Source organism: Mirounga leonina, unplaced genomic scaffold (assembly GCF_011800145.1).
Source record: "Mirounga leonina isolate KUSES-001 unplaced genomic scaffold, KU_Mleo_1.0 Mir_53, whole genome shotgun sequence".
Taxonomy (NCBI): domain Eukaryota; kingdom Metazoa; phylum Chordata; class Mammalia; order Carnivora; family Phocidae; genus Mirounga; species Mirounga leonina.
Window position 1 is genome coordinate 101,483,971 of NW_023270807.1, and position 26,441 is coordinate 101,510,411.

At 42.1% G+C, this 26,441-nt stretch overlaps 1 protein-coding gene across 4 annotated transcripts in view; it reads left to right on the top strand.

The window, feature by feature from the left end:
* The window catches only part of ESR1 (estrogen receptor 1), a 387,332-nt gene that overhangs the window by 99,791 nt on the left and 261,100 nt on the right, over nucleotides 1-26,441 (top strand). For 3 of the 4 annotated variants that reach the window (XM_034991026.1, XM_034991025.1, XM_034991028.1), the window contains exon 2: nucleotides 13,950-14,471. In XM_034991026.1, the coding sequence (XP_034846917.1) occupies nucleotides 14,020-14,471 (452 nt within the window). In that variant the 5' untranslated portion in view covers nucleotides 13,950-14,019. Of the gene's footprint in view, nucleotides 1-11,633; nucleotides 11,970-13,949; nucleotides 14,472-26,441 lie in introns of those variants that run through there. The other variant, XM_034991029.1, reaches the window with a different exon arrangement.

Here is a 26,441-nt window from a genome sequence, read left to right on the forward strand (position 1 = left end):
CTGTGATGTCTATCTATTTATCAGAAAACTTGTAAATACGTAACAGTTGGGTTTCCTTCTAATATAGAAACAACTATTTGGTTTCTTTTGCAAACAATGAAAAATTAGTCATAAGTATAAAACCTCTTCTTTCCATGAAAAATGTGTTGAAGATCACAATCATTGTTTTCCTGCCTCTTATTGGAACCCACAGTCCCCAAATCCAATGGTCATATTTATTAATATGATATAAATGAACGACTAAAAGATATGACTAAGGAAAATTGGGTGATTTGTGGTTTCAACTTTATTGATAATTTTGTACATAGAGGGATTCTAAATTACATTTGCTATTTGAGTTCCAAGCATTTTCATTGTATATCAAAGCATCTTACCTCCTGATATTGACAGTCTGCTTCAAAATATTTCTTTTTATTTTTATGGAAGCCTGTCATCCTGAGATGACAGCCACAGTTTTTTGTTTTTTGTTTTTTTAAAGATTTTATTTATTTATTTGACAGAGAGAGACATAGTGAGAGCAGGAACACAAGCAGGGGGAGTAGGAGAGGGAGAAGCAGGCTTCCCGCTGAGCAGGGAGCCCAGTGCGGGGCTCGATCCCAGGACCCTGGGAACATGACCTGAGCTGAAGGCAGACGCTTAATGACTGAGCCTCCCAGGCGCCCCAGCCACAGTTTTGTTAACAATCTCCTACTTATTTACAAAGGTTTAAAATCTGATGATGGATATTTACATACACTGTACAATGCCTCACTGGGAGCAATAGAGGGTAGTTTTCAATGGGTCTGAAAACATTGTAAAATAGTAAAAACTGACATTTCAACAATTCATTCCAAAAACACACTGGATTCATAAGTGAGTTTCTGTTTTTCAAGTTTACATAGCTTGCTTCTGGTGTTAATGTTCTACTCCACACCTAAGGTGCCACTATGCATGGTTATTTTTTATCCTCAGGGAAACAGTCCTGATTTGTACTGAATTTCAATGATGTTGTGTTAAGCAAACTATCATTTTGGAATGGTAGTAAGCAAGCCTTCAATAACAGCTCTTTATTTCATCTGAAACCTTTGGGCCACACAACTCTGGCCTTTATCACACCTTCCGTCACCTTTAATGCATTATTAGCTTGTGCCTCCGGGGCCCCAGTCATTGTTAACTACTGGAAAAATAGTGGGCAAATTAACAAGTAGAACATGCATTTCTTCTATCATTGCATTTAATCTCTGCAACAACATTTTGAGGTATAAATTGTCGCAACTATATAGATCATAGACTTCAATTTCTTCAAATTCACCCAGCCTCTAGGTGGTAGAGATGGCATTCATACTAAAACATGGGAAAAGATGCCCAGCCTCCCTGATTGTAAGAAAGTGCAAGTTGAAACTGCATAGAGATGCTATTTTGAGAAAGATCAAAAAGTTCAAAGATTCACCGTATTTATGAGGGCGTGTGGGTTCAAACTGTGTGGCTGCTATTCAGGGTGTTTTTCGGCAACATCTGCTAAAATGGATATTGTACATATTTACATCCATGAGGATCGACTAATTGTAGAATTGTTGATAATGGCAAAAGACTGGGGGCAAACTTAATTGTCATTAATGGGGAGCTGGTAAAACAAATTATGTTTCTTCCGTGCAATGGAATACTATGCATTCATAAAAAAGAGGAAGATGTGTGTGTAGCAAAATAGAAAGCTATCCAAGATATATTATTAAAGAAAACAAAAAACATGACACAAAACATGATATATGCTACTATTTGGGTTTTTAAAAAAGAATGTGGAAGAGTGTGTATGTGTGTGTGTGTGTTTCTTCTATCTGCATGAACCATCTCTGGAAGAAAACTTTTTTTTTTAATTAATTTATTTTTATTATTATGTTCAGTTAGCCAGCACATAGTACATCATTAGTTTTTGATGTAGTGTTCAACGATTCATTAGTTGCATAGAACACCCAGTGCTCATCACCACATGTGCCCTCCTTAATACCCATCTAAAAACTGTTAACATCCAGGGCGCCTGGGCGGCTTAGTTGGTTAAGCGTCAGACTCTTGATTTCAGCTCAGGTCATGATCTCAGGGTTGTGAGATCGAGCCCTGTATCAGCTCCATGCTGTGCATGGAGCCTACTTGAGATTCTCTCTCTCCCTCTTCTTTTACCCCCCCCCAATCAAAACAAAACAAAAGAAAACAAAACAAAACTGTTAACATCCATTGCCTCCAAAGGGGAAATTGGTGAGTGACAGGCAGAGATGAGAGGAAATCTTCTCAAGATGTCTTTAAAAATAGCTTTGGCAGTTTAACACAGAAACCACATTTTATACTTAAAATGTTAAAGTGAATTGATATCTGTAAAGCAAATGGTAGACGCTCAGTTAACAACCATCCAGATTTACTTTAGGCCACTGATGAGGTGTAGAGATATCAGTAAAGAAATCAACTTTACAGAAAGGGCGTGTTTGGATGTTTTGGTTGTCATCATACCGATCTGAAAGAAAAGTCTCCAGAATTGGGGATCATGCTCATACGGCACTAGCTTGGTGTGAACAGAAATAATCCTCACCACCAACCCAGTTTACAGAGAGGTTAAGACAATCTGGTTTCCTTTGCCAACGTCTTTCCTCCCCACATACGGGTTGGGGTGACAGATGATGAAACCCTGAGTAATATACACAAGGCCAACACAGCCACTGTGAGTGAGGCCCCCAAGCAGTGAAGGCTGAGACTCATGAGGTTCTGGTTCAGAGTTTCTATGGAAATTCCTCTAAATGATGTGAGGAGTATAAAACCAAGGTTGCAAGTGCTCCTGACCACTCAGCAAATGCTAGATTACCCAAAACAGGAAGCCGGTCTGGGGGGCAGAGATGGAAAAGTATGTTAAGTATATAGTGAAGGGTGAATTTGAGCTGATTGGGAAACACTCATTTGAATGAATGCAGCATTTATTTTCAAGACTAAGCATGTCCAAATTCATGAGCAAAACGGTATTTACTTCAATCATTCTCATGCCGGCTTTGAAAAAGCTAAATTATCACATCAGAAAGAGTCCGAGACCACGTGTTTCCATGAAAAGAAGACCCTGTGGGAATGGGACTGTCAGGCTTAAACTCTGAGACATTTGACACAGGCATTTAGAACATGACTTCAGTGCCTTTGTGTTCCTCTGTCTCTAGCATCACGACGTAGGGAGGGGTGAAAGCTTAGGTATTTGGAATGGTCTCACCTTCAGTTTTCCTTTGGGAAAATGGTTAGTCTCTCTGATTGGACTGCTCTGGAGCACACCCAGCAGAGCCCTAACTTGGCCCCAGGTACTGCTTGTGCTTATTTATATTAGATGATTAATTGTTTATGCAAGAACCAAAGACTGTCCCTGGGAGGAAGAAGGGCATGCCTTCATTGCAGCACTCCAAGGGTTAACTGAGGGATGGTTTGATATAGCTCATGTCCTGTCCTTTTCGAATTTTCAAACCTCTTGAGAAAGACTGTCACGGGACATGCTTCACATATAGATACCTCCTCCCAGGCCCTGTGCTTTCCTTTTCATGCTTCTGTGCCTCCACAAGTAGAGGTTTCTTTGGTTTAATAAGATTTCCTTTTTTAAAATTCAAATACCTGCATGTCAGGTAAGAATGGAAATTAGTACGATCAGATGTATTTCTATAAACCAAAATTAAGGCCTTGAGCAAACTGGAGTTTTGATGGGATGGGGAGTTGGGAAGGTGAGGGAGGTGTTCAGCTTGAACTCTGGGTACCCCACTGACATCCACAAAGGGCCCTGGGATGTTTGTGTTGAGGAAGGAGTATCAGTTATGGGGCTGCTGAAAAGGAAGCCGAGGGAGTTGAGGACACACATGTAAGAGAGAACCCATTGGCTGAGCAGGCATTTTTTTTACCTTAGAATTCTGGGTCTCAGTGGGGTGGCCCATGTTGATTAGACTTCAGAGAAGAGAGAAGCTTACCAGCAGGTAAGGAAGGGTAGAGATGTATTAAGGACAGAACACTGAGGGGAAGGGCAGGGTGGAGAAAAGGGGGAAAATTGCAGTTTGTACAATTCAGCCATTTATTAGCATTTAGCATAAAAGTCCATAGAATTATCCTTTCTTTGTTTTCATAGTGCAAAAAGCTGTTGGCAAATGTCACTGAAAGTAATGTCTTTACTCAAGAACTGGCCAAAAGTTTGCCACTAAATTCTTCCGAATCTCTGAGTGTTTATAATGTGAGTCCCAATAATCTTTCCAGTTCTTTTAAGAGGCTATGGTTTTTAGGAAGGCTAGCACGTTTTGATCATAAAGTGGTTTTCTTGAGGAGTACCATAGCAAAACGGAAAGGACCTTTAAGTCTTCCAAATTGGATTCTCTTGATAATTGAAATGTATCAAAACAGTGAATTTTTTGGTTAAAGGTACTATAATTTGCAAGTTTGTATAATTTAGCAGATACAAGAAGGATTTCAAAGGCTTGTTTTTTGTTTTATTTTGTTTTTAGCTAGAAAGTTTGATTCAAATGCTATTGTCCTAAGAGTCAGACCTAAATGAACTCTCTTCTGAGGAGTAATGAATGGGAGTTGCATAACTCATTTCTTCATGTTATAAGGCAAGTTACTTCTTTGACCACAAGTTGTTTCAATGTTTTAAACTTATTTTCTCAAATCCTTCTCCCCATTTCTTTACCAGTGATTTGAGAATGTGGAAGCAGTCTTGTGTTTCCCAAAGAGTTGGGGATTTCTAAGACTCTAAGAATAGCCCACTGAGCCACCAAGTTTATGTCTTAATTTGATATATCCTAATCATGGGCCACACTAAGAGAGGGAAAAATGCAGTATCCACCCGGAGCTGCTGGGGTGGAGTAGAAAGCATGATGGATCCTAAATTTGAAGACCCAGGTGCTGGTCCATTTCCCCTAGCCATATGACCTTTTGCAAGTCTCCTATGCCTTTCTGGGTCACAGTTTTCTTGTAAATACAATGAAGAGATTGGGCTTGATAACCCATAAAGGGACCATCGATTCTAATAGCTTGTTATGTGATAAAAAATCAGATTTATTTGGAAAATATGAATCTGCTTCCAAACTTTCCCCTAAGCTCTGGTCTAAAGTATAGCCATTATATCCATTCCTTTTGTGTTAAGTTATTGAGGAAGTCAGTTAACAATGCAAATGTGATATCTGGGAGGGGTTTAAGCATTCATTTTTCAAACAATGTTTATTGGGGGCCAACTACACATCAGGCATTATACTAGGCAATGGACTTGTGACTTGGAAAAAGAGAGCCCTTGTGTGCCTCTTTTGAATTTATGGGTCAGTGGGAGGATACAGAGAAATACACAGGAAATTCCAACAGCATGATAAGGGCTATAACTGGGGATGTTTAGGGAGCTATGGGCATTTATAGGAGAAGCACCCATTAGGAAATCAAGGAGCTCAAGGAAGGCTTCCTGGTGGCTGTGATGTCTCAAGGGAGACTTGGAGGATGGATAGGAAGGAGTAAGTCTGATGAAAGAATGGAAAGAAGATTCCAGGTAGAGTAAATCACGTATGTGACTATTTAGACTTAGAATCCAGAAGGTTAGAGGAACTTGAAAGGAATTCAATATGGCAGTGGCACAAGACCTGTGTGAGAATGGGTGGGGACTCTGGAGAAGTTCTTTTACTGTTGAGGAAGATTACTCTTCTTGCCGTGTAGAGGGTGGACAGGGAAAGGAAGAGGCTGGAGGCATAGCTTGGGAGAGAAGAGAATGGCCTGAAGACAGTAACAAGAATGAGAAAAGAGAGTAGACTCAGAACAGTCAGGGAGCTGGAAATAAAGATTTGTGATGGGTCAAATGCAGAGAGTGAAAAAAATATGGCTAGGCTGCAGACTGGATTTTTTTGCTTACACAGTTACATGAACAGCAATACCGTTTGCTGAGATAGGAGACAGAAAGTAGAGTAGGTCTGGGGAAAAGAGAAGTTAATTTTGGACAAGTTGAACCTCAGATGGCCAGTCCATAGTAGGTGTTCAACAAATATATATTGAATGAATGAACATGCAAGTAAAAATGTCTAACAGGTATCTGGAAATGTGGCCCTCCTAGCCAGCAAAGACATCTTGGGTGGAGATATCTATTTTTTAGGTCTGCAATGTACAGATGACACTTAAAACCCTAGGAGTGGTTGAGATCATCCGGGGAAGAAGTACAGAGGGACAGGAGGGCCTAGGGGATGAATCTGGAGGAATAACAATACTTGAGTACAGAGGCAGAGATGCTCTTGGAAGTGGCAGAGTAGGAAGGATCATTGAATAGGACTAAACATTAAACCCCTAGAGGTAAGTTCTGTGAGGGCAGAGATATTCATATGGCTTATACTTGGGTGGTTGCTGTGGACAGAATTGTGTCTCTCCAAAATTCATATGTTGAAGCCCTAACCTCCAAGGTGACTGTGTCTGGAAATAGGATCTTTGGGGTGTAATTAAGGTTAAATGAGTTCATAAGGGTAGGGTCCTAATCTAATAGGACTGTGGTCTTATAAGAAGAAGAGAACATTCTATCGGCTCTGTGAGGACACAGGGAGAAGGCGGCCATCTGAAAGCCAGGAAGCAAACCCTCACTAGAGTCTGACCATGCTGGCACCCTCATCTCAGACTTCTAGTTTCCAGAACTGTAAGAAAGTAAATGTCTGTTTTAAGCCACCTAGTCTATGGTGTTTTGTTATGGCAGCCTGAGCTAACTAAGATAGTGCCCAATGCTTAGAAATGGTCCTGGTAAATAGGAAGTAATCAACATTTTTTAAATTGAGATATATTTGATATAGCATTGTATTATCGATATATCTTTTTGAGTCAACTGAATAAATGAATCATTCCCTGGCATGGTCATAAGTATGTCACTTCCTTGACACAGTGTGTTTGTAGTTGAGGGGGTTGGGAACAGGGAGAAACACTGGCTAGCATGGAGGTCCTGGGTGCTTAGGGGGAGTGGGACGGAACCAATTATCCAGATGAGTATGGTAACAAAATAGGAAGAAAGACCTGAAGAGGCTCAACATGCACAAATCTCCTTTTTTTTTTTTTTTTTTTTTTACCATTTGACTAAGGCTGGTTCTGAAACTGGGCAAGGTTCTTGGTTGATTACTAGGTGTGTGTGCATGTGTGTGTGTGTGGGTGCATGTGTGCGTGCAAAGGCCCTCCTCAACATTAGATAGGACTATTTGAACCAATGTGAATTTAGGCCCAGTCTGGATGTTGCTCTCTACAGAGAATACCCTAAGCTGGCAATGAGATTTCTCAAGTACATAGCAGATAAAGCGAGGCAGAGGGACACAGTGTAATAATAACTGGAATAATTGGAATTCTTTTATCATGTATGGCACTTACAATGAAAGCACTTTCTAACGTGGCTTCTGCCACATGCAGTATAAGTAAAATACATGAAAAAATTCTAAAATATTTTTAAAAATTTTTCAAGAAAATGTAAGATGAAAGTTACTAAATTCTGTTAAACTGGTAAATTAAATCTAAATCACTTACTGATTCTCAGTACAGAGTCACCATTCTGCCTGATAACCCAAAATTCAAACTACCTCTATCAACTCCTGGGTAGGAAGCCAGGAAATGGCATCTGAATCCCAGAGTTTGTGAGACTAAAGATCTTGGGGTTAGATTCTTGGCTTTTAAGTTATTTTATTTATTTATTTATTTTAAAGATTTTATTTATTTATTTGACAGAGAGAGACACAGTGAAAGAGGGAACACAAGCAGGGGGAGTGGGAGAGGGAGAAGCAGACTTCCTGCCGAGCAGGGAGCCCGATGCGGGGCTCGATCCCAGGACTCTGGGATTATGACCTGAGCTGAAGGCAGACGCTTAACGACTGAGCCACCCAGGCGCCCCTTAAGTTATTTTATTAAAAAAGATTTTTTTTTTGGAGAGGCAGTGGGAAGAAAAGGCTGTTTAAGAACATGTTAATGAATACTGATTGCACTTGGCTTATTACGTTGTATCTTTGCAGGCTTATGTAACATCTGATCATGTAAAGCCTGTTATACTTCAAAAAGGTCCATGGATCCAGTGTTAGTAAAATTCTGTGGCCTTGAAGGAGCTGACCCCAGGGAAAGAATTCTCACTGAGAGGTTAGCTCTGTACTTCGATGCCTGAGCAAAACTGCATGCCCAGCACTTGACTGGTTGTGTCATTGGTTGGAAATACATGCTCCAATTTGTCCACATTCTGGACCAAAAGGCAAAATAAATCTATGGTGATAGAAATTAGGACAGTGGCTGTCTATACAGGTTGGGGGTTGACTAGGGCGGGGCATGAAGGGAACTTTCTGGAGGGATGGAAGTACTCTATCACCTCCCTGAGATGGTTGTTACAAGAGCATATCTAAACTCACCAACTGTACAAGTTAAGATATGTACATTTCACTGCATATAAGTTTCTCCTCATAAAACAAAAATCAAAGGTCAGTTGAAAAAAGTCTAGGAGCTAATCAAAAACCCTTAAAACAAATAGGCTGAATTATTTTTAAAATGAGCGAAACTTAAAAGGAAATTCTTCATTTTTCTCTTACTTTGGAGGAAAATGGATGGTGTCAAATAAATGCACAAAGACAAGCTCCCAAATGGAGCATTTTAATTTTTTTTTAGAGAGAGAACAGGCGCGTGTGCACACACAGGTAGAGGGGGAGAAACAGCAGGAGAGGGAGAGAGAGAATCCCAAGCAGGCTCCACACCCAGCAGGGAACCCGATGTGGGGCTCGATCTCACCACTCTGAGATCATGACCTGAACTGAAATCAAGAGTTGGGACGCTTAACTGACTGAGCCACCTAGGTGCACCCCCAAACAGAGAATTTTTAATCAAAATAATGATCAGTTTAGACACAGCTAGACCTTCATGTTTTGGAGTGAAGGAACCATCTCTAGGAGCATAAGCTGTTTTGGAAATAATTCCACGTTTATTTCCTTTCATGTTTCTGTTGGAGGAATAATGTTTTTGTAAATGTAAAAAGCTTTTAATGGAGCTAGAGAAGAAACTATGTTTGGTCATAGTATTATCTGGTTACGAACTAAAAATTCAGAGCTCTCTTGTGAGTCATGCTGCCAAGAATTGCAGGCTTAATCTTCAAGATTGTATGAATTTGAATTTTGACTTTATGGCCTCAGTCGGTATGAGGATACAAAGATAATCTTTTAGCAAAAGCACTTTTGAAAATGGTAGAATGTTACATGGAAAGTTAGCTCTTAGAGATAGTTATCAGATAGATGTGATCCTATTTTATTCTTCTAAGTATCTGGATTAATAAATTAGCCAATATTTGATGACCTGATATGACCAGGCACAGTGCTAGGCACTCAGTGAGTTCCCAAATAACTCTATGCAGGCCTTGTTCTCAAGGAGCTTCTGAGCAGGACAAGGGGATTAAAAAGTATATTAATAACTCATTCAAGGAAGAATGTAATAAATGCATGAGAACACCACTGGTGTTCAGTGGAGAGGAAATTCCTTTTAAAAAGGGAATAAAGGAAGACATTATGGATGTGGTGGCATTTGGGCTGGACCTTGAAAAAGAGTGTGCTTGCCCCTGACAAGCCAGCCAAGCAGGGGTTGTAGGCAGAGAGAATGTCATCAGGAAGGCTGTGGGTGCGCAGAGCTCCGGTGTTTTGTTTTGGCTGCCACACGGGGCTACAGGTGGGAGGAGATACGGGGGCAGGAGGAAGACCTGAACCCCTGGGAGAGCTATGATCTGGGGAAAAGGTAGAAGCGGGTCATCAGAAGATGGATCCTGGAGCAATAAGAACCCAGGAGCTAAAAAGCAGCAGGATTTAAGAAGTAGGGGAAGAAAGAGGCAGACAGGTCCCTAGGAGGCTCTTACAACAAGTCAGGTAATGCGGGCTGAAGAAGCCTGATGGAAACAGTGGAGGAACAGGGAGAGGGAGCACATCTAGAATGCTCAGCAGTGGGCAGGGAGGGCAGACAGCTGGCTCAGAAGACTGAGAGACTGTCATCCAGCAACCGCGACCAGAGGGACAGTGATGCTGTTCATAGCCCAGAGTTGAAAGACTCGTCATGTTTGTGGGAGAGGGAATGATGACTCACATTTTGAGCCAGCCAGAAATGCCCAGGAGACACTGGAAAAGTGGGTCCGGGGGTCCACTCAGTGCTGGAACTAGAGAGAGAGACATCCGACCCTTTTTCACCTCCCAGTGCCCGCAGTCGTGGTAGTGGGGGGAGCACGTGCCCTGTGACCGCGTGGAGAGGGGCGAGGGGAGAGCTGGGAGCCCACTGCATGGGGCAGGGTGGGGGGTTGTTTGCCAGAAGCAGTAAAGGAAAACTGGCAAGGTGCAGTACCTCTCCCAGCCTTGTCCCCAGGCCTGGGAGATGAATCTGACCAGAAAGAGGGAAGAGAATGCTGGAGAGAAAGCATTCAAGAAAATTGCCTTTAGTGGACTAACCTTGACTGCTGGTCTCAGAATAATCAATATCTATGAAGATTATTTGCGGAGTCTCCTTTGTTTCTCCTTCTTTCTTCCTTCTTTTTTCCCCTCTCCTGCCTTCCCTTCTTCCGTCCTGCACATCCACATTTTTGGACTGGCCTAGTGCATGGGTGGCCACTGTTGACCTAAGGAGGAGTTAGGATTCACCACTGTCACCTACAAAGGGTAACTGTCCTTTCAATATTTGTCTTTACAGCCGATTGTGGAGGGAGCCCTTCTCTGCTCCAATATTGCAATGTTTGGGGTCTTTGAAAGCATGAAATGTATATTTGCAATATGACAACATTAACTCTTTTCTATATAACTTTTTACTTCTTTCTCTGTACCATTCTGGAGAGCCACTCATTATATCTTGGTAACTGCATAGGGTCCCAGGGCCAGAGACTGGCCGCTCCTGGCATTGTGATTGGAGTCATTTAATACCCAAGGCCATGACTAATATCTGGTAACAAAGGTTCCACTAGGTGTCACGTGTCCTGGGACCTTGGGTGAGGGCAAAAACGGAGCACCTTATTATTGTGTGTTAGTACCATGGTTGGGAGAAAAGTTGAGGACCAGGTGGATCCATCCAGGGCACCACTGTGAAATGAGAGACCCCCCCCCCCACTCTCCGTGACCAACGCCAGCACAACTAGAAAGCCTAATATCTGTTTAAAACGGAGGTACCCACCTTTGTCTTATCTTTATACCCCAGGCTTTTAATAATAAATTTTTTTCTGTATGTTTACAGAAAGCAGTCAACTGAGCTATTCGTGGAAAGGTTTGTGGGTTTGGTTAACGAGGTGGAGGAGTATTACATTTCAGCTGGAAACACATCCCTAGAATGCCAAAACATTTATTCCAAAGTCTGGTTTCCTGGTGCAATCGGAGGCACGGCAATAGTGTGTCTGTTCAGAGACTTGGGGAGGGGGGACCCACTGGGGCCAGCAAGGCATTTGATCCAAGTGTATCCCAGAAGGCTTTTATTGTTAAATTATATTCTTCAGGATAAACCGCCCATGTCACATTTTGTAAACTTGATATCCATACACTTTTGACTGGCATTCTATTTTAGCCATAAGCTTATGATTTACAGCAAGCCTGTTTTCCCTCTTGCTTAGGGTGGCAGCAGAAATCATGGGGCACTTTCCAGGCTCCAAGGATAAGGAGCAAATGGGGCTGGGGTTTTGTTTCTCCCCAGTAACAATCACTCTAGCTGTACCACTCGGCTCTCCCTGAGCAGAGAGCAAGCTTCTCCTCACTCCCCACTGCCATTCATCCAGCTCCACGCAGCAGCCCAGCTGCTGTGTTTGCCGGGAGGGGCTGCCAAGTGCCCTGCCTACTGGCTGCTTCCCGCATCCCTGCCATTCCACACACAAACACATCCACACACGCTCTGCCTCGCTCACACACGGGGCTACACGCACATGCGAGCACATTCCTTCCTTCCTTCCTTCTCCCTGCCTCAGCCCTCGACTACTACAAGCCCATGGAACATTTCTGGAAAGACGCTCTTGATCCAGCAGGGTAGGATTGTTTTGATTTCTCTGTAGCTTTAGCATTTTGAGAAAGCAACTTACCTTTCTGGCCAGTGTCTGTATCCTAGCAGGGAGATGAGGATTTGTTGTTTTCAATGGCTTTATGTGTGTATCTCCTTTTTCTTCCAGGACTTGTAGGATTCTTTGTGTAATTTATGTGTAATTTGGCGGGTGCAGGTTTTTAAGAGCCCCATGAAGGCTTTTGCATGTGTTTAAAAAAGACATTTGAAAATTGAAAGTGTGATTTATGGAAACGAAATCATCTGTAAAAAATTGCTTTGGAAAGTGATGGTTGCTGGCCATAAAGAGAAATATCTGTGATTCACCTAATGTGTTTTAACCCTTTCTTTGCTTACAATCTATGGTTATTGATGCTAAGCTCAATTTTGTCTTCATATTAAACCAACTACATCTGCATAGTATCCAAAAATGGTCTGTTTGTTCTTATAAGAACTAGGTAAAATGTATACTTATTAGTATAAAAAAATTTTAAGAAATTACTGTTAGTAACAGCAACCGTGGCATTTATATGTGTCACGAACATTTTGTTAGGTACTCTGTTGGGTGTTTGGGATAGCAATTAAAGCAAAGCATTAATGGTCATATCAGATAGTTGTATCAGAGTCTTTTAGGCTGGGGCAAAGGAAGTTTATTAAAAAGTATAAACTCTCTGGGACTGTGGGTGCACAGTAGATTTACCATATCTCGTGTGTGTGCATACATACATACATTGTTTGTGTGTGTATGCTTAGATTTTAATTCAGTTCAAAACTTTTTTCTATTCCTTTTTCATCTGAATATTTGATTCTGCATATCAGAGTGAAGTAAATGGAGCAGGTCGAACCGCAGGAATAAAGAACAGAAATGGAGCATTGCATTTCAAAATTTGTTGGTTAGACCAACAGTGTAACATAGTGGCCAAAGATTCGGTTAATGAACTGAGGTTACATTTCGTATGAAAAGGTCACATTTCATATTTAGCTTTCTGAAGTTTTGGTTGCATAACCTGTGGAAGACGCGAACACCCATGTGTGCCTAACCAAAGGTTTTTGTGAATCATCATTCACATGAGAATTCATAATGGGAGCAAGTACAGTACTGTGGTCCAACACAAACATACAAGTCAGGCTGGGAGCATCTCAGAAGGTCGTGGCTGGAAGGGACCACTTGGGGGGAGTTTTGCCGCCGAGGAAACAGGTCTGGCACCATTCTGCTGCTGGCAAAGTGCAGCCCATTCCTATAGGTACACCTTGAATCTTCGCCCCCCCTTCTCCCCAGACGTCTCCTCTCAGTCCCTTCAGCTGCTAAATATAGCTGTCTGTGGCTGGTTGCACATGCAACTGAGCACCCCATTCTATCTGCCATATCTCAGTAACAGAGTGGTCCTCCCCAGGGTCATTCTATGTACACACTACATATTTCCAGCCAACTAGGAGAGTGAATCAAACAGAAAGAGAGACAAACAGAGATAGATAGGAGTCCGGCATGGGGCACATAAGGCAGCACGGTGGGGAAAGCCGGCCCCTGGAGGAGTCTTGCGAGTTTGTTTTAAACCTCGTCTTCCCCGGGCCACCTTTAGGAGATCCCTCTGCGCCCCCGCCCTCCGGCAGTGAAATTTAGCCTCCATCCAGCAGCGACGAGTAAAGTAAAGTTCAGGGAAGCTGCTTTTTGGGATCGCTCCAAAACGAGTTGCGCCTGGAGTGATGTTTAAACCAATGTCAGTGCAAGGCAACAGCCCCTGGCCGGCTTCCAGTACCTTTGTAATGCATATGAGCGCGGGAGATCGGTACTTAAAGTTGGAGACTCCGAGCCCGGGAGTTGGCTGAGCGCACTCGCGCCCGGCTGCCCTTGATCGCGTCTGGCCGCCGCGCTCCACGGGACCGGCGGCTCCCGAGGCAGGGCCAGAACTCGTTCGGTGGCGGGACATGCGCTGCGCCACCTCTAACAGCGGGCTGTGCTCTTCTTCCAGGTGGCCGGTCGGCTGCTGAGCCCTCTGCCGCGCGGGGAGACGGTGCGCGCCTTGCCCGCGGCCACTGGCCATGACCATGACCCTCCACGCCAAAGCGTCCGGAATGGCCCTGGTGCATCAAATCCAAGGCACCGAGCTGGAGACCCTGAACCGCCCGCAGCTCAAGATCCCCCTGGAGCGGCCCCTGGGCGAGGTATACGTGGACAGCAGCAAGCCCGCCGTGTACAACTATCCCGAGGGTGGCGCGTGCGACTTCAACGCCGCTCCCGCAGCCTCCGCGCCCGTCTACGGCCAGTCCGGCGTCGCCTACGGCTCCGGGTCCGAGGCGGCGGCGTTCGGCGCCAACGGCTTGGGGGGCTTCCCGCCGCTCAACAGCGTGTCTCCGAGCCCGCTGGTGCTGCTGCACCCGCCGCCTCAGCTCTCGCCCTTCCTGCACCCCCACGGCCAGCAGGTGCCCTATTACCTGGAGAACGACCCGAGCGGCTATGCGGTGCGCGAGGCCGGCCCTCCCGCTTTCTACAGGTACCCGCGCCGCCCGCCGCGCCACGTCGGGGTGGCAGCCGCGCGCCCGGCGGGCGGGAGTGGCGAGGGGGCCCCGCGCGGCCGGGGGAGCTCGCGGGAGGCCGCAGGCCGCGGGGCTGCGCAGCCGGCAGCCCGGCCGCAGGAGCCGCGTGACTCGCGGCCCGGCCGGGGCGTGGGGTGGCGTGGTGGGGGGAGGATTTGTGGATCTTGCTTTCGAGAGCCAAGTTCCCTCGCCTGGCCGCTTAAAGAAGATTCTGTTCTCTCCCCCCTACCATCTGCGTAAGCGGCAGATCCGAAAACCCATGGGCTTCCCAGCTCATTTTGGGAAATCGTACAAAGCGGCGGTTATTTGTGTGTGGGAGGGAACACCCCAAAGCAAATAAACACAAAGCTCTTGGAGTCCCTACTGAATGTCCCGTCTTGGTATTTAAGGCTGGAGGTGCGTAGGGTTGGTTAGCGAAGCTCAGAGTTTTATTATTATTATTATTATTATTATTATTATTATTATTATTAATTGAAATTGTTTTAATGTGCTCGCAAGATTTCCTTTCATCTACAATTTCTGATTGGAGGTATGCACGCTATTATTAGGATGACGATGATTTTGTTTGTTTTAGCAAGCAGTGCTTGCGCCTACTTTCCCTCCTTTCTCTCCATCCCAAGTTCAAGGCTTTGGGATTGAATTGTTCTCCTCCAAAGAGCAATAGAGGAATTGAATGTCTTAATGAGTTTCTGATTTCTGAGTTATCTGGCTGGGTACGTGTTGGAGCAGATTGCTGGCATATGACTTCTGACAGCCGAAAATTTATAGGTGTCTTGTGAGTTTAAAACACGCCATATGGAAGAGTGTTTTGAAATAACCCTCGTGCCAGCTAAATTACCTTCTGGCCTACCGGCAGAGCGTGCCCCGGGAACGGTGTGCGGGGTCAGCTCGGCTGTGCACCTTTTAGTCGCTGTAGAAGTGTTAGGAGTCCAGGACATACAGAAACGCATTTGTGACTTAAGTGGCCAGTGTTTTGGGTCCTTACATCCCCAAACCCCAAGGATTATACTTTCCTCCCCTCCCTTCTCCTACTACCCCTTTGACAGTTTCTGTGTTCTCTTCCTGATGGACCGGGGGAGGGCTTAGGTGGGTGATACTGATGAACACTTGTGCCCTAGGCACCTAACGGCCACCTGTACTCTGGGGTGGGTTTGGGAGTTCTCAGGGCGCCCACGTGGCTGGGTGCTGAGTTAGGCACAGCCAGACTGCACACTGGTGTCTGGACTTGCCTCCCTCCCTCACCTGGACCCTTCTGCATTGCCCGCTGTGGACCATTTCCTATTCAGTGTTCTAGTTCCAGAGATACAGCAGAAGAAACAGGAAGAAGGTGCAGGTTGGGCCCAGAGGATACTGGAGGGCATACTCTTGGGGTATCTGAACGTATCCCATATCCTTCAGCCTCCTCAAAGGATTTTAGAGCATCCCACAGCCAAACAGGTTCAGACTGAGTTATTACTTAAAAGACAAAGAATGAACAAAACTTTAGAAAGTTGGCATATTTCAAATTAATTTTACTTGTTTTAATTCAGGGTTAAAGTGGAAAGAAAAGGGATTTATTCTGCTCACTTTTTTTTTTTTTTTGAAGTGTTAGAACAAAATATAACGATTAAGGCTTATTCACACAACCTTTTAAACTCCTTGATGTGAAGGAAGGCACTTGGTATGATGTGAATTCCATAACCTTATGGTGGACTCCGGAAACTATTTTCTTTTTCATTTAATTTTCAGTTCTTTTATTGCAAATTAATCCTACTGAATTTCAATGGGTACTAATGAGACTGCTCCTCAGCGGATTATTTACTGACTTGCTAATAATTACAAAGTGAGCATGGTCAAATAAAGAGGAGACCACATTTAATTCAAAATTGCTCATCATCCCAGTGGCAAATAACATTACTATAACATGCCCCATCTTAAACTTTTTGCATTAGATGGTATTCAAATATATTTAGAATAATGAAAAAAATGACATGGAACTTTAATAATAAAGTTAAGAACTCATACACATGCGTTTCCATGTGGAAACTTAGTTTTAGAAGGATTTTTTCTTTGTAATTTATTTCCTATAACATCCTTACTCTTTGCTTTGAATCGTGCCTCTGAGTAACCAGGGAGGAAGAGATGGCTCTTTATAACTGTTGTTTCAAGTGGACAGATGTTATTTATTTTGCCCTCTCAGTTTTCCTGTCTGAATAACTCTGGGTAGAAAGAAAAAAAAATTGATCAGGCACTTTTAGAAACCTTCCGTTATCTTCAGTAGTTACTAAAGTTTTGGGGGTTGCAAGCAGTGTTTCCAAACTGCTTGTCATGATCCAGGGGATCATGAAATCGCTTAGTGAGTCTGGAACATTTTTTTTTAAGGAATAAAATGGAAAAGAATATAATAGAAAGTATCACAGGGCATAATATTTAGTAAGGGTAGGTTTTGTTTCCTGAAAATTTGTTTTAATTATATACGTTTATACGCACCGACTCTGATGTAAAATGTATTTCTTACCATAGACGTTTGAAAATTAGTGGCCTAACATGTTATGCTTGGTACGAAACACAAAATTTAGGAAAGTGGCTAGTTGTTTCAGCTACACAGACCAAAAAGGTATTTTGATTGTCGTTATATTATTTTCTCCCTATAAATTGGCTGGTGTCTTCAGGTCAGTTAGATTAAAGTTTATTATTTCTGATTCTTAACTTTTCCATTTGTAACATGGTGCCGTCACGTGGATTGTCTACCTGGATGTCCCACTGGGATGTTCAGAGAATTTACATGAAGTTCACATCATTAACATAACATAATAAAATTAAAAAAAAGATACTATGGTTACTTTCTTCTAAAGGCCACAATATGCAGCCATATCTATGTATAAAGAAATGTAATAGATAAAACTGCTCTGGGCATACAATAATGTGAGAAAGATTGTCACATGTCCCAGCAAATTGTTGAGAGGGAATACATTTGTAAACGGGCCAGTTGTGACTTTCCAAGATGTGTCTTACCTAAAATTTCATGATGAAGGCACCTGGGAGTTATCTTATCCTCAGTTCCTTTTGAGTGTTCAAACGATTTAGGAGGTTTGAATAAAACTAAAGAATGAAACATATTATATCCACCATGTTTTTAAAAATTCAAATTAAGTATTTAGTGCTCTGTGTTCATTTCAGTTTTACTACTCAGTATTCTTAAAAGCTAAATTTTACCCACTTCTCCCCGCCAAACTGCACATACACACAGATCTTTAGCATCAAAATCAATGTCTTAGTAATTTTTCTGCTGGCTGTATGCATATTTTGAATGAGTAGTGCGATCATTGGGTATCATTTAAAAACGATTTCTCAACTTTAAATAAGGCTTATTTCTAGGGAGAGATTTGAATAGCTAGTTTGCAAGTTTCCAGTAATTCTTTCCTTGTGTTTAGGTGATATTTTAGCACCCTTTATTTCTGTTCTTACTTTCATTCATTTAAGTTGTTACTGTTGACCTGACATTTTGTGTTGGTCTAAGAGTAGTTGAAGGAGCCACATATTGCCTTGGGACTGAGTGTATTTTAGGTTGAAAAATGGATTCACATCTTGAATCCCCATTTCATTTTCACCTACTCCATGTGGCTTGTTTGGTAGAAAGCCCCTGCAGGATAATTACCACTTATTATAATCTTCTTTCTTGCACTCAGGTAATATGGATCCTTGGATTGCTTTTGTAAATATATTTAGGATATGACATTCCTAATATGGGAAAATTCAGGTTTAGCATTTGGGTTTCTTATTGTTTTAAGAACATAAAAGACAGGGGCAAGAAATCAACAATGACAGGAACAACAGATATCAGGAAAAACTATAAAAGATGACACACTTTCTGTTAATGATAACGTAGTAATAATTTTGTCAAGTGGGATAGTGTATAGGAAAGCAGTACATAACTACACAAGGATTCAGCATTTCATTATTTCTTTCACATATTAATATTCATTCCAGTGCTTCTGTAAGCTAAAAGATAGTAGGAAAGAACAGATTTAAGTGGTCAGGAGTTTCATTACAAATATAAATTAATGATCATGTGAAATCATTTTCTGTGGAAGTGAAATTTAAATAAAATCTTTATCACCATCTGCAACATTTATTTGCAGCCTAGGTTATCATAAATAACATTTATTTATAGATACATTAAAAAAATCAAAACCCTGCTTATGTGAAAATAGTTTTACATGAGGAAATATACAAATTATAATTACATTTTTTCTAAAATACACACTCAGCACAAAACGAATACATCTGACTCCTTCCTTTGACATCAGTATTATTTTTAATGTAACTTTAGAAGAACCCAGTGAGAGGAACAACATGCTAAAAGTGTGTTCCCTGCTTTTCCAGGATACATTGAATGGATAGGACAAATTAGTCATTTAGCTTAATCCCAAGACTCTGTTTGCTTTTTGAAGAAGGAAAACACAGAATGGCCACAACTGTTTAGAACCAAGTTGCACATTCCAGAGAAAGATGCTTTATAAATCCCCAAAATACAGCCACTCGAACACAAACCAACCAAAGTGAAACTGTGAGGGATTTCATTGAAAGCAGGCAGCCCATCAAAGCCATCAAATCGTTTTGTTTTATACTTTAAACTCTGCCAATGCATTGACAGATAATGCCCTTTTTCAAAAAAGGTACATTTAAGCTGTTCCCTGCTCCACTTGTAAAACATTACCCCCCTGCTGCCCTCTGAAATCTGAGGACTTCAGTGGGCTGGAGGCGAAGAATCATATTTTTGATCTAAGGAGGGAAGAAATCCTAATTCCTGAGCTTCTGCACCTTGGAGAACGTTATTAGGAATTATGAGGGAAGCTTCGCATTAATTGACAACACTTTCAGTCACGTGTGCATGTTTACACCCTATTAAGAAAGATAGAAAAGACAACTACTTTGGTCCCAACTGACGAAATTTTACATAGTTTGGTAAAGTAATAATTTCAAGAAGCTAGCTCAAATAAGAAAGGGTATGACTGACACTCGTAAGTGATACGATGGTGTGAAGGAGGAATCGTGATGTGATGGTGGTGGTGAGGATGAGGATGGTGATGGTGTTGGCAAGAACATAACAATAAAATAAAATTAAAAAAAAAAGTACTGGCGTCAGTTGGGGTGGGTAGTAGTTCTGGATGCCTGTTATAGAGCCTGAAGATGTTTATACTATGCAGAAATGAAATCCTTTTAATGTACTTCACGTATTTTTGTGTAGTTATAATTTAAGAAATAGTCAAAACATCAATAATGATATTATCAGTAATATTCATACCATAAATCTAATAAGTACTACACAGAAAATTTAAAAAGAAAACTCCAAACAAGCCTGGAGTTTTTTTTTGGTTTCTCCTTCTTGGAGGGACAAAATTGGGTCCCCCAGTCTGCTCCCATAACAGTTACTTTAATGAAATGTGTTATTGTGGGTGAGATAGTACGCTGCTTTGTCTTGTAATTTTCTACTTTCTGTGAATTATGCTTTGGGAAAATTATAGAAGTTTACTTAAAGCTAATAAAGCTAATTAAGAGGGCGCCTGGGTGGCTCAGTCGGTTAAGCGACTGCCTTCGGCTCAGGTCATGATCCCAGGGTCCTGGGATCGAGTCCCACATCAGGCTCCCTGCTCAGCAGGAAGCCTGCTTCTCCCTCTCCCACTCCCCCTGCTTGTGTTCCCTCTCTCGGTGTGTCTCTCTCTGTCAAATAAATAAATAAAATCTTTAAAAAAAAAAAAGCTAATTAAGAAACGTTCGGGACTAGATATCCAAATAAGTCCTGGATAAACTCAGATGGGGTTCTTGTTTTTTGAGAGTTTCCCAAATGTTGTCAGTTCCTAGGGTGGGGAGTGAATGGCCTCCGCAGTATAGTGTTCAGATTCTCGCGTCCATTGAGCTGGAAAGCTCCAGAGCTGTCTGGTCCCAGAGCCTCCTCCGGCTCCATGCTCCCATTCCCAGGCTGCACCCTCGGGCTGGGGCTCCTGCCTGTTCCCCACAGCGGTGCGAGTGTGCTGGGTATTACTTCCTGGGCAGTCTTCTTGGCAACTGGACTCACTTTACTCATAGAAAGACTTGAGATTTTTTTCTAAGACCCTGAAAGTAAAAGACAATTTTCTTTTAATTTCCTGCAACTAAATGATGTTAGAAATAGTAATTTTTACATTGGCATACTTCCTCTGATTTTTTTTTTTTTTAGTAGTTGTCCATTCTCGTATTTTCTTTTTTCTTTGCATTATTTTCTAATGGTCTTTAAACTCCTTTTGGCTTCTTTTCTCCTATCAAGCTTGCTTGCTTGCTTGCTGCTTTTTTCTTTTTTCCTGTTTTAGTTGCTCCATCTGCATATTCCCAGATTTTTTCTTACACCCTTTCTGGTTTATTTCTTTACTGACCTGTTTCATCTGTTATTTTCATGAAATTTTGAACGAGCTCAATACAATCTTACGAATGGTTGTATTTATTTCTGCAGGAACATTTCAAGCAATTCACAGAGAAAGAATGTACCTTCTAATTTGAGTACAAGATACAATTTTGTTACATTGAGAAGTTACTTTCTGTAGTTATCCGAAAAACTCTTGGGACCTTTGGAACTCTCTTTGATTTCTAATAGGAGGAATCCCTGAGCACTGGTCCAAACATGGTCCAAGACCATGTCTTGTTCACTGCATTTCTCTCAGCTCTTAGCAAAGGGCATGGCACATGGATGTCCTGAGCAGCTTTTAGCTGAGTGAATGGCTGGTGGTAGGCAGGAAGCACCAGTCACACTGACTCGTTCAGGTTGCTTACTGGGAGAATGGTGATTCAGCAGTGGATCTTTTTTTTTTTTTTTTTAAGATTTTTTTTATTTATTTGACAGAGAGAGCAAGAGAGCACAAACAGGGGGAACAGTAGAGGGAGAAGGAGAAGCAGTCTCCCCCGCTGAGCAAGGAGCCCGATGCGGGCGGGGCTTGATCCCAGGACCCCGGGATCATGACCTGAGCCGAAGGCAGATGCCTAACCGACTGAGCCACTCAGGCACCCCAGCAGTGGATCTTTAGATGGGACTGGAGGAATGTGGGGAATTTGTGAACCCCCTCCCCCAGGAATAAAAGTGGAAAGGAGTCCATTGGCTATCCCAAGGACAGTTGATTCCTATTATTTGCAGATTCCATATTTACGAATTTGCCTCCTTGCTAAAATTTATTGGTAACCCCCCAGTCAGGACTCATGGCACTTCCTCAGTCACTCGCAGACATGGGCAGAGTGGTGAAAAACTTGAGTCATCTGACATGCGTGCTCCCGGCTGAGGTCAAACAAGGTGATACTCTGCCTTCTTGTGTCAGCTCTTCTACTATAAACAAGTGTCCTGTTCAGTCTGTGTAGTGCCACGTTTTGTTTTTTTGCTTTTTGTTGGTGACTTTGCTGTTGAAAATGACTTCCAAGCCTAATGCAGAAGTGCTGGCTAATGTTCCTGAGTGCCAGAAGCCTGTGACGTGTCTGATCAAGGCTGTAGAAGACACGTGTGTTAGATAAACTTTGGGCATGAGTTATAATGCTGTTGGCTGTGAGTTCAATGTTAATGAGTCAATAATATATGTTAAATAAGATATCTTTAAACAGAAACACACATGAAATGAGGCTATGTATTTGGTTGGTGGAGATGGTATGATCAGAGGCTTGTAAGAAGTACAGGGCTGTATTTCCCCTTGGAGCAGTGGTTTAGTATTCACTAATTTACTGTTTGTGGAAATTTGAAAGTCATAACTACCACAAATAATGAGAATTGCTTTTTTGTAATAGAGTGACTTAAGCACAGGTTTGGGAGGCAGGCAGCTTATGTTTCTGACTTGACTCCTGCCTAGTTGTAATCTCTGGCTCACTGTGCCTCAGTTTACTCATCTGTAAAATGCCAATCAAAGTAGGACCTACATCTTTCAGTTGTTGTGAGGATTAAATGAGTTCATAGACATCAAGCTTTTAAAACATGCCTGGCACATAGCAAGCCATTAGTTTTATAACTCCTTTAGGAGGGAATTGGCAACTCTACACTGAAGAAGGTGAATATAAGCGCTCTTTAAGAGTCTGGAATGTATGTGACTTCCCTATATTTGTTTATTTTGCCTTCAAGGGACCAACTTTAATACCCTATTGTGAGTAGAAGTTAAATTTTCCAACCTAAAGGAAGCAGGAAGCTAATTTTTCTTGGAATGCTTAATCTGTGCCAGGTGCTATGCTAGAAAAACAGAACAAAGCAATTGTAATAAACTCCAAATAAGTAAAAATAAGTAAGTCAATAAAAAGAGTGAGGGATATTAAGTACTGTGGACTGGAGCAGTCCCAGAGAGGGAAATAGTTGAAGTTGAGGTAAGCAGTTTATGGAGAGGCCATGATGGACAGAGGGCAAGGAAGGCGTTTCTCTGTGATTTGGAAAACAGGAACACGGAGAAGGAAGACGGACAGAAGCTAACATTCTAGTGCATCTGCAAAAGTGGATTTTCAACCCTGGCTGCACATTTGAATCAAGGATGACTTCAGAATCACCCAGGGGATTTTGCTGTGTTCACCCTTTGGAGGACTGTTTGAACCCTGGTTGGCCTGACTTCCACATCTTCAGTTCATCAGGCCCACATGGGTCTCAGAAGCAGAGGGTAAACGGCATGCTGAGAAGAAGGATGACAGTAACATTAATTTCTCCTCATCATCTTTCCCAAAGAAGATTTGAAGTAGGCAAGGTGCATTGGATGTTGACTAGATGCAAAGTAGACACATTGAAGAAGAATATTAGGACACACACACCTACGCTGGTTAGCCTTGAGGATGTAGACTTTTGTTGAGGGTTTAGATAATCAGTGGTGATTGACGCCTTTACCCCTCCCCCCTCCCCCACCCCAGGGTTCTTTTTCCTTTAATTCTGATAGTTGCCACACACCAGACTCTAGCATTGTTTATACAACTTTAAAGCCCTAAATATCAGTACAGTTAATTGGTTGCATTAAATTTCCAGTTGCGTGTTTGGAAAGTGTCCTGGAGTCTTTGATGTGCAAGACGTAGTTAAAGCTCCCCTCCTGTACTCTTTCTGTCATGAGGTATTTACAGAATTTTTTTCAGCAAAGAGAATGTGTGCTGTTTTGAATGCTTCCCCCTGCCCCCCCTGCCCAGGCCTCCCTTCCCCCCACATTTTGCATTTTAGAAGACTCCTTTATCGGTAAGGGAAATGGGCATGAATACCCAGGGCGCAATTTGGTGAGGCTTTTTACACATTGTTCAGTTCTCATGGCTGCTCATTTCCTCACGTGACTGCCCAGAGTCATGAGCTGAAAACATGTCCTTGAAATCTCAGAACATGGATAAACACAACTCCTTGGCTCAGAAGTGAACATGGGTCTCCTCGAGTGCCCACAGGACTTGCAGTATAAGTTCTAGGCCCCACACATTGAGGGACTAGCACCCCAATGGTGATGGGCTTTCTGGTTCTTTTTTTTTGTTTCTAGTGCTCGGTAGTTGTGACTGATGAAACCAAAATTGCTTTTCTTTTCTTTCCTTTTTTTAAAAAAGATTTTATTTTTAAGTAATCTCTACACCCAACATGGGGCTAGAACTCACAACCTGGAGATTAAGAGTCGCACGCTCTACCCACTGAGCCAGCCAGGTGCGCCACCTCCCCTCCCAAAGTTGCTTTTCTATAACAAGTCCAACCCTGTTCTAAGAAGTCTGCTTTTGATGTTGAGAAATGGCTAGCAAACTTATCAGGTAACCTGGAGAAGTGTTCACAGGTTCTAGTGTTTTTATATTAAATAGCTATAGTTCCTGGAAATGCAGTATCGGTCATTTATAACATCTTAAAACACACAGACAAGAATTTTCTTCTCAAATGTCTCTCACATCATTCTCTCTGTTCTATACATATGGCCAGCTTTCTACTATTGCTGCAATAGGTTCCGACCGGCTTTTCAGCTTTCAAGCTTTCAAACTCTGATTTTTCAATTTGCTCCCCAAGGTGTATACTTGATTTGATCTTTCCTCTGCTTAAAACCCTTCAGAGGTTTCTCACTAGTCACAGAATACATGCATATTCCATTGTGTGGCATTCAAAGCCCTTGTAATTTGATTCAGACTAAACTCCTCCTCTCATCCATGAAGCTCCTGTTCAAAGCCTTATTTAAATGGCACTTTCCCACTTCTTCACACTCATTTCCATCTCTAATGTGAACCTTTTTTTCTTCTTGTCCCATCTCTGTTAGGCCAGAAGTCAAGGTCAGCTCAAATGTCAACCTCGACCAGCTGGGTTTTCCACCTAGCATTCTCTCACATGTTCATAGTGAGCCCATGGCAACTTTTCTGGGTACTTCCATTATGGAAATCACCATAGAATGCCTTTCATGATGGTTGCAGGTAAACTTGTCTATGAATTTTATTAATTTTATAGTTTAGAGTAATTTAATAGAGTTATTTATTAATGGATATATTTACTCGCTCAGCAGGTTTTATTAAATGTTACTCATGTACTGACTTCTCTGGTAGCTGTAGCGATCAGACATCTTATCTGTGGTCAAGTTGCTGATAAACTAATGAGGATGATAAATGTAGAGACAATTAAAAAACAATGGAATAAGAATTGTCACAGAGAAGAGACTACTAGGAAAACTTGATGGAGGGCCCCCATCTATGAATGCAGAGGTCCAAAGGGTTTAATGGAAAGAGGATTTAGCCAGGCAAAGAAGGGCAGGAGAGGCTGTGAAGCGAAGCCAGATCTTGTTCCCTGATACTCCCTACATTTCCAGGATACTCCCTACATTTCCAGGACAGTTCTTTCCACAGAATAACTGCTCGATAATTTATAGAGCCAAACTGTTGAATTAAGCAAATGAGGGTAGGTTGTTAAGAATCAGAGAAATGACTTTAATAATACCAATTGCTAGCATTTTCTGAGCATAGAGCACCAGACCTTGCTGAAAGCCTTAGGTGGAAGATCTTGTTGCATCCTTATACCAACCGTAAGAGGCTGGTACTGATATTACTCTAATCTCTTGGATAAAGAAACTAAGAGTGAGAGAGGGCAGGTGACTTGCCCACGATCACACAGCTGGTAATAATTCAGTAATGGAGGATGAGGGATTCTATATCTACAGGTTGGACTCTGGAGCTCAAGTTTTACGCACTATAGTATGCAGAAAAATTGACCGGATGTCTTCTATCAGTGATCGATTTACTTGGCAGTTGGTTTGTTAATTCCTTGTAATACTTTTATAGTTAGTTGTGACAATGCTTTAATCTTAGATTATGTCCCCAGGCTGCTTCTTTTAGTTTTATGGGAAATGGCTATTTTTGTGATGCTTGCTAAAAGCATGTTCCAACATTTTTTTCCCATTAAGTAGGGGGATGGTTTTCCCTTCTAATATCAGAAGGCGCCATTGAACAAAATCCTACAAAGAATTCCTGATAGCAACCTAATGCTTTTTTCTCTGTATGTGAAACCTACCCAATGATTTTAAATCTGGACAGAATTATGGTGCTCATTTAGTCCAACCCTCTCTTTACACAGAAAAAAAAAAATCATGAAATCAGTATTTTAAACCCAGGCAGGGCCATAAGCATGATGTATTCCTACCACTTTATTTTCCTTTTTTTTTTTAATTAAAAAAAAATTTTTTTTATTCTTATGTTAATCCCCATACATTACATCGTTAGTTTTAGATGTAGTGTTCCATGATTCATTGTTTGTGCATAACACCCAGTGCTCCATACAGAATGTGCCCTCCTCAATACCCATCACCAGGCTAACCCATCCTCCCATCCCCCTCCCCTCTAGAACCCTCAGTTTGTTTTTCAGAGTCCATCCTCTCTCATGGTTTGTCTACCCCTCCGATTCCCCCCCCTTCATTCTTCCCCTCCTGCTACCTTCTTCTTCTTCTTCTTTTTTTTTTTTTCTTAACATATATTGCATTATT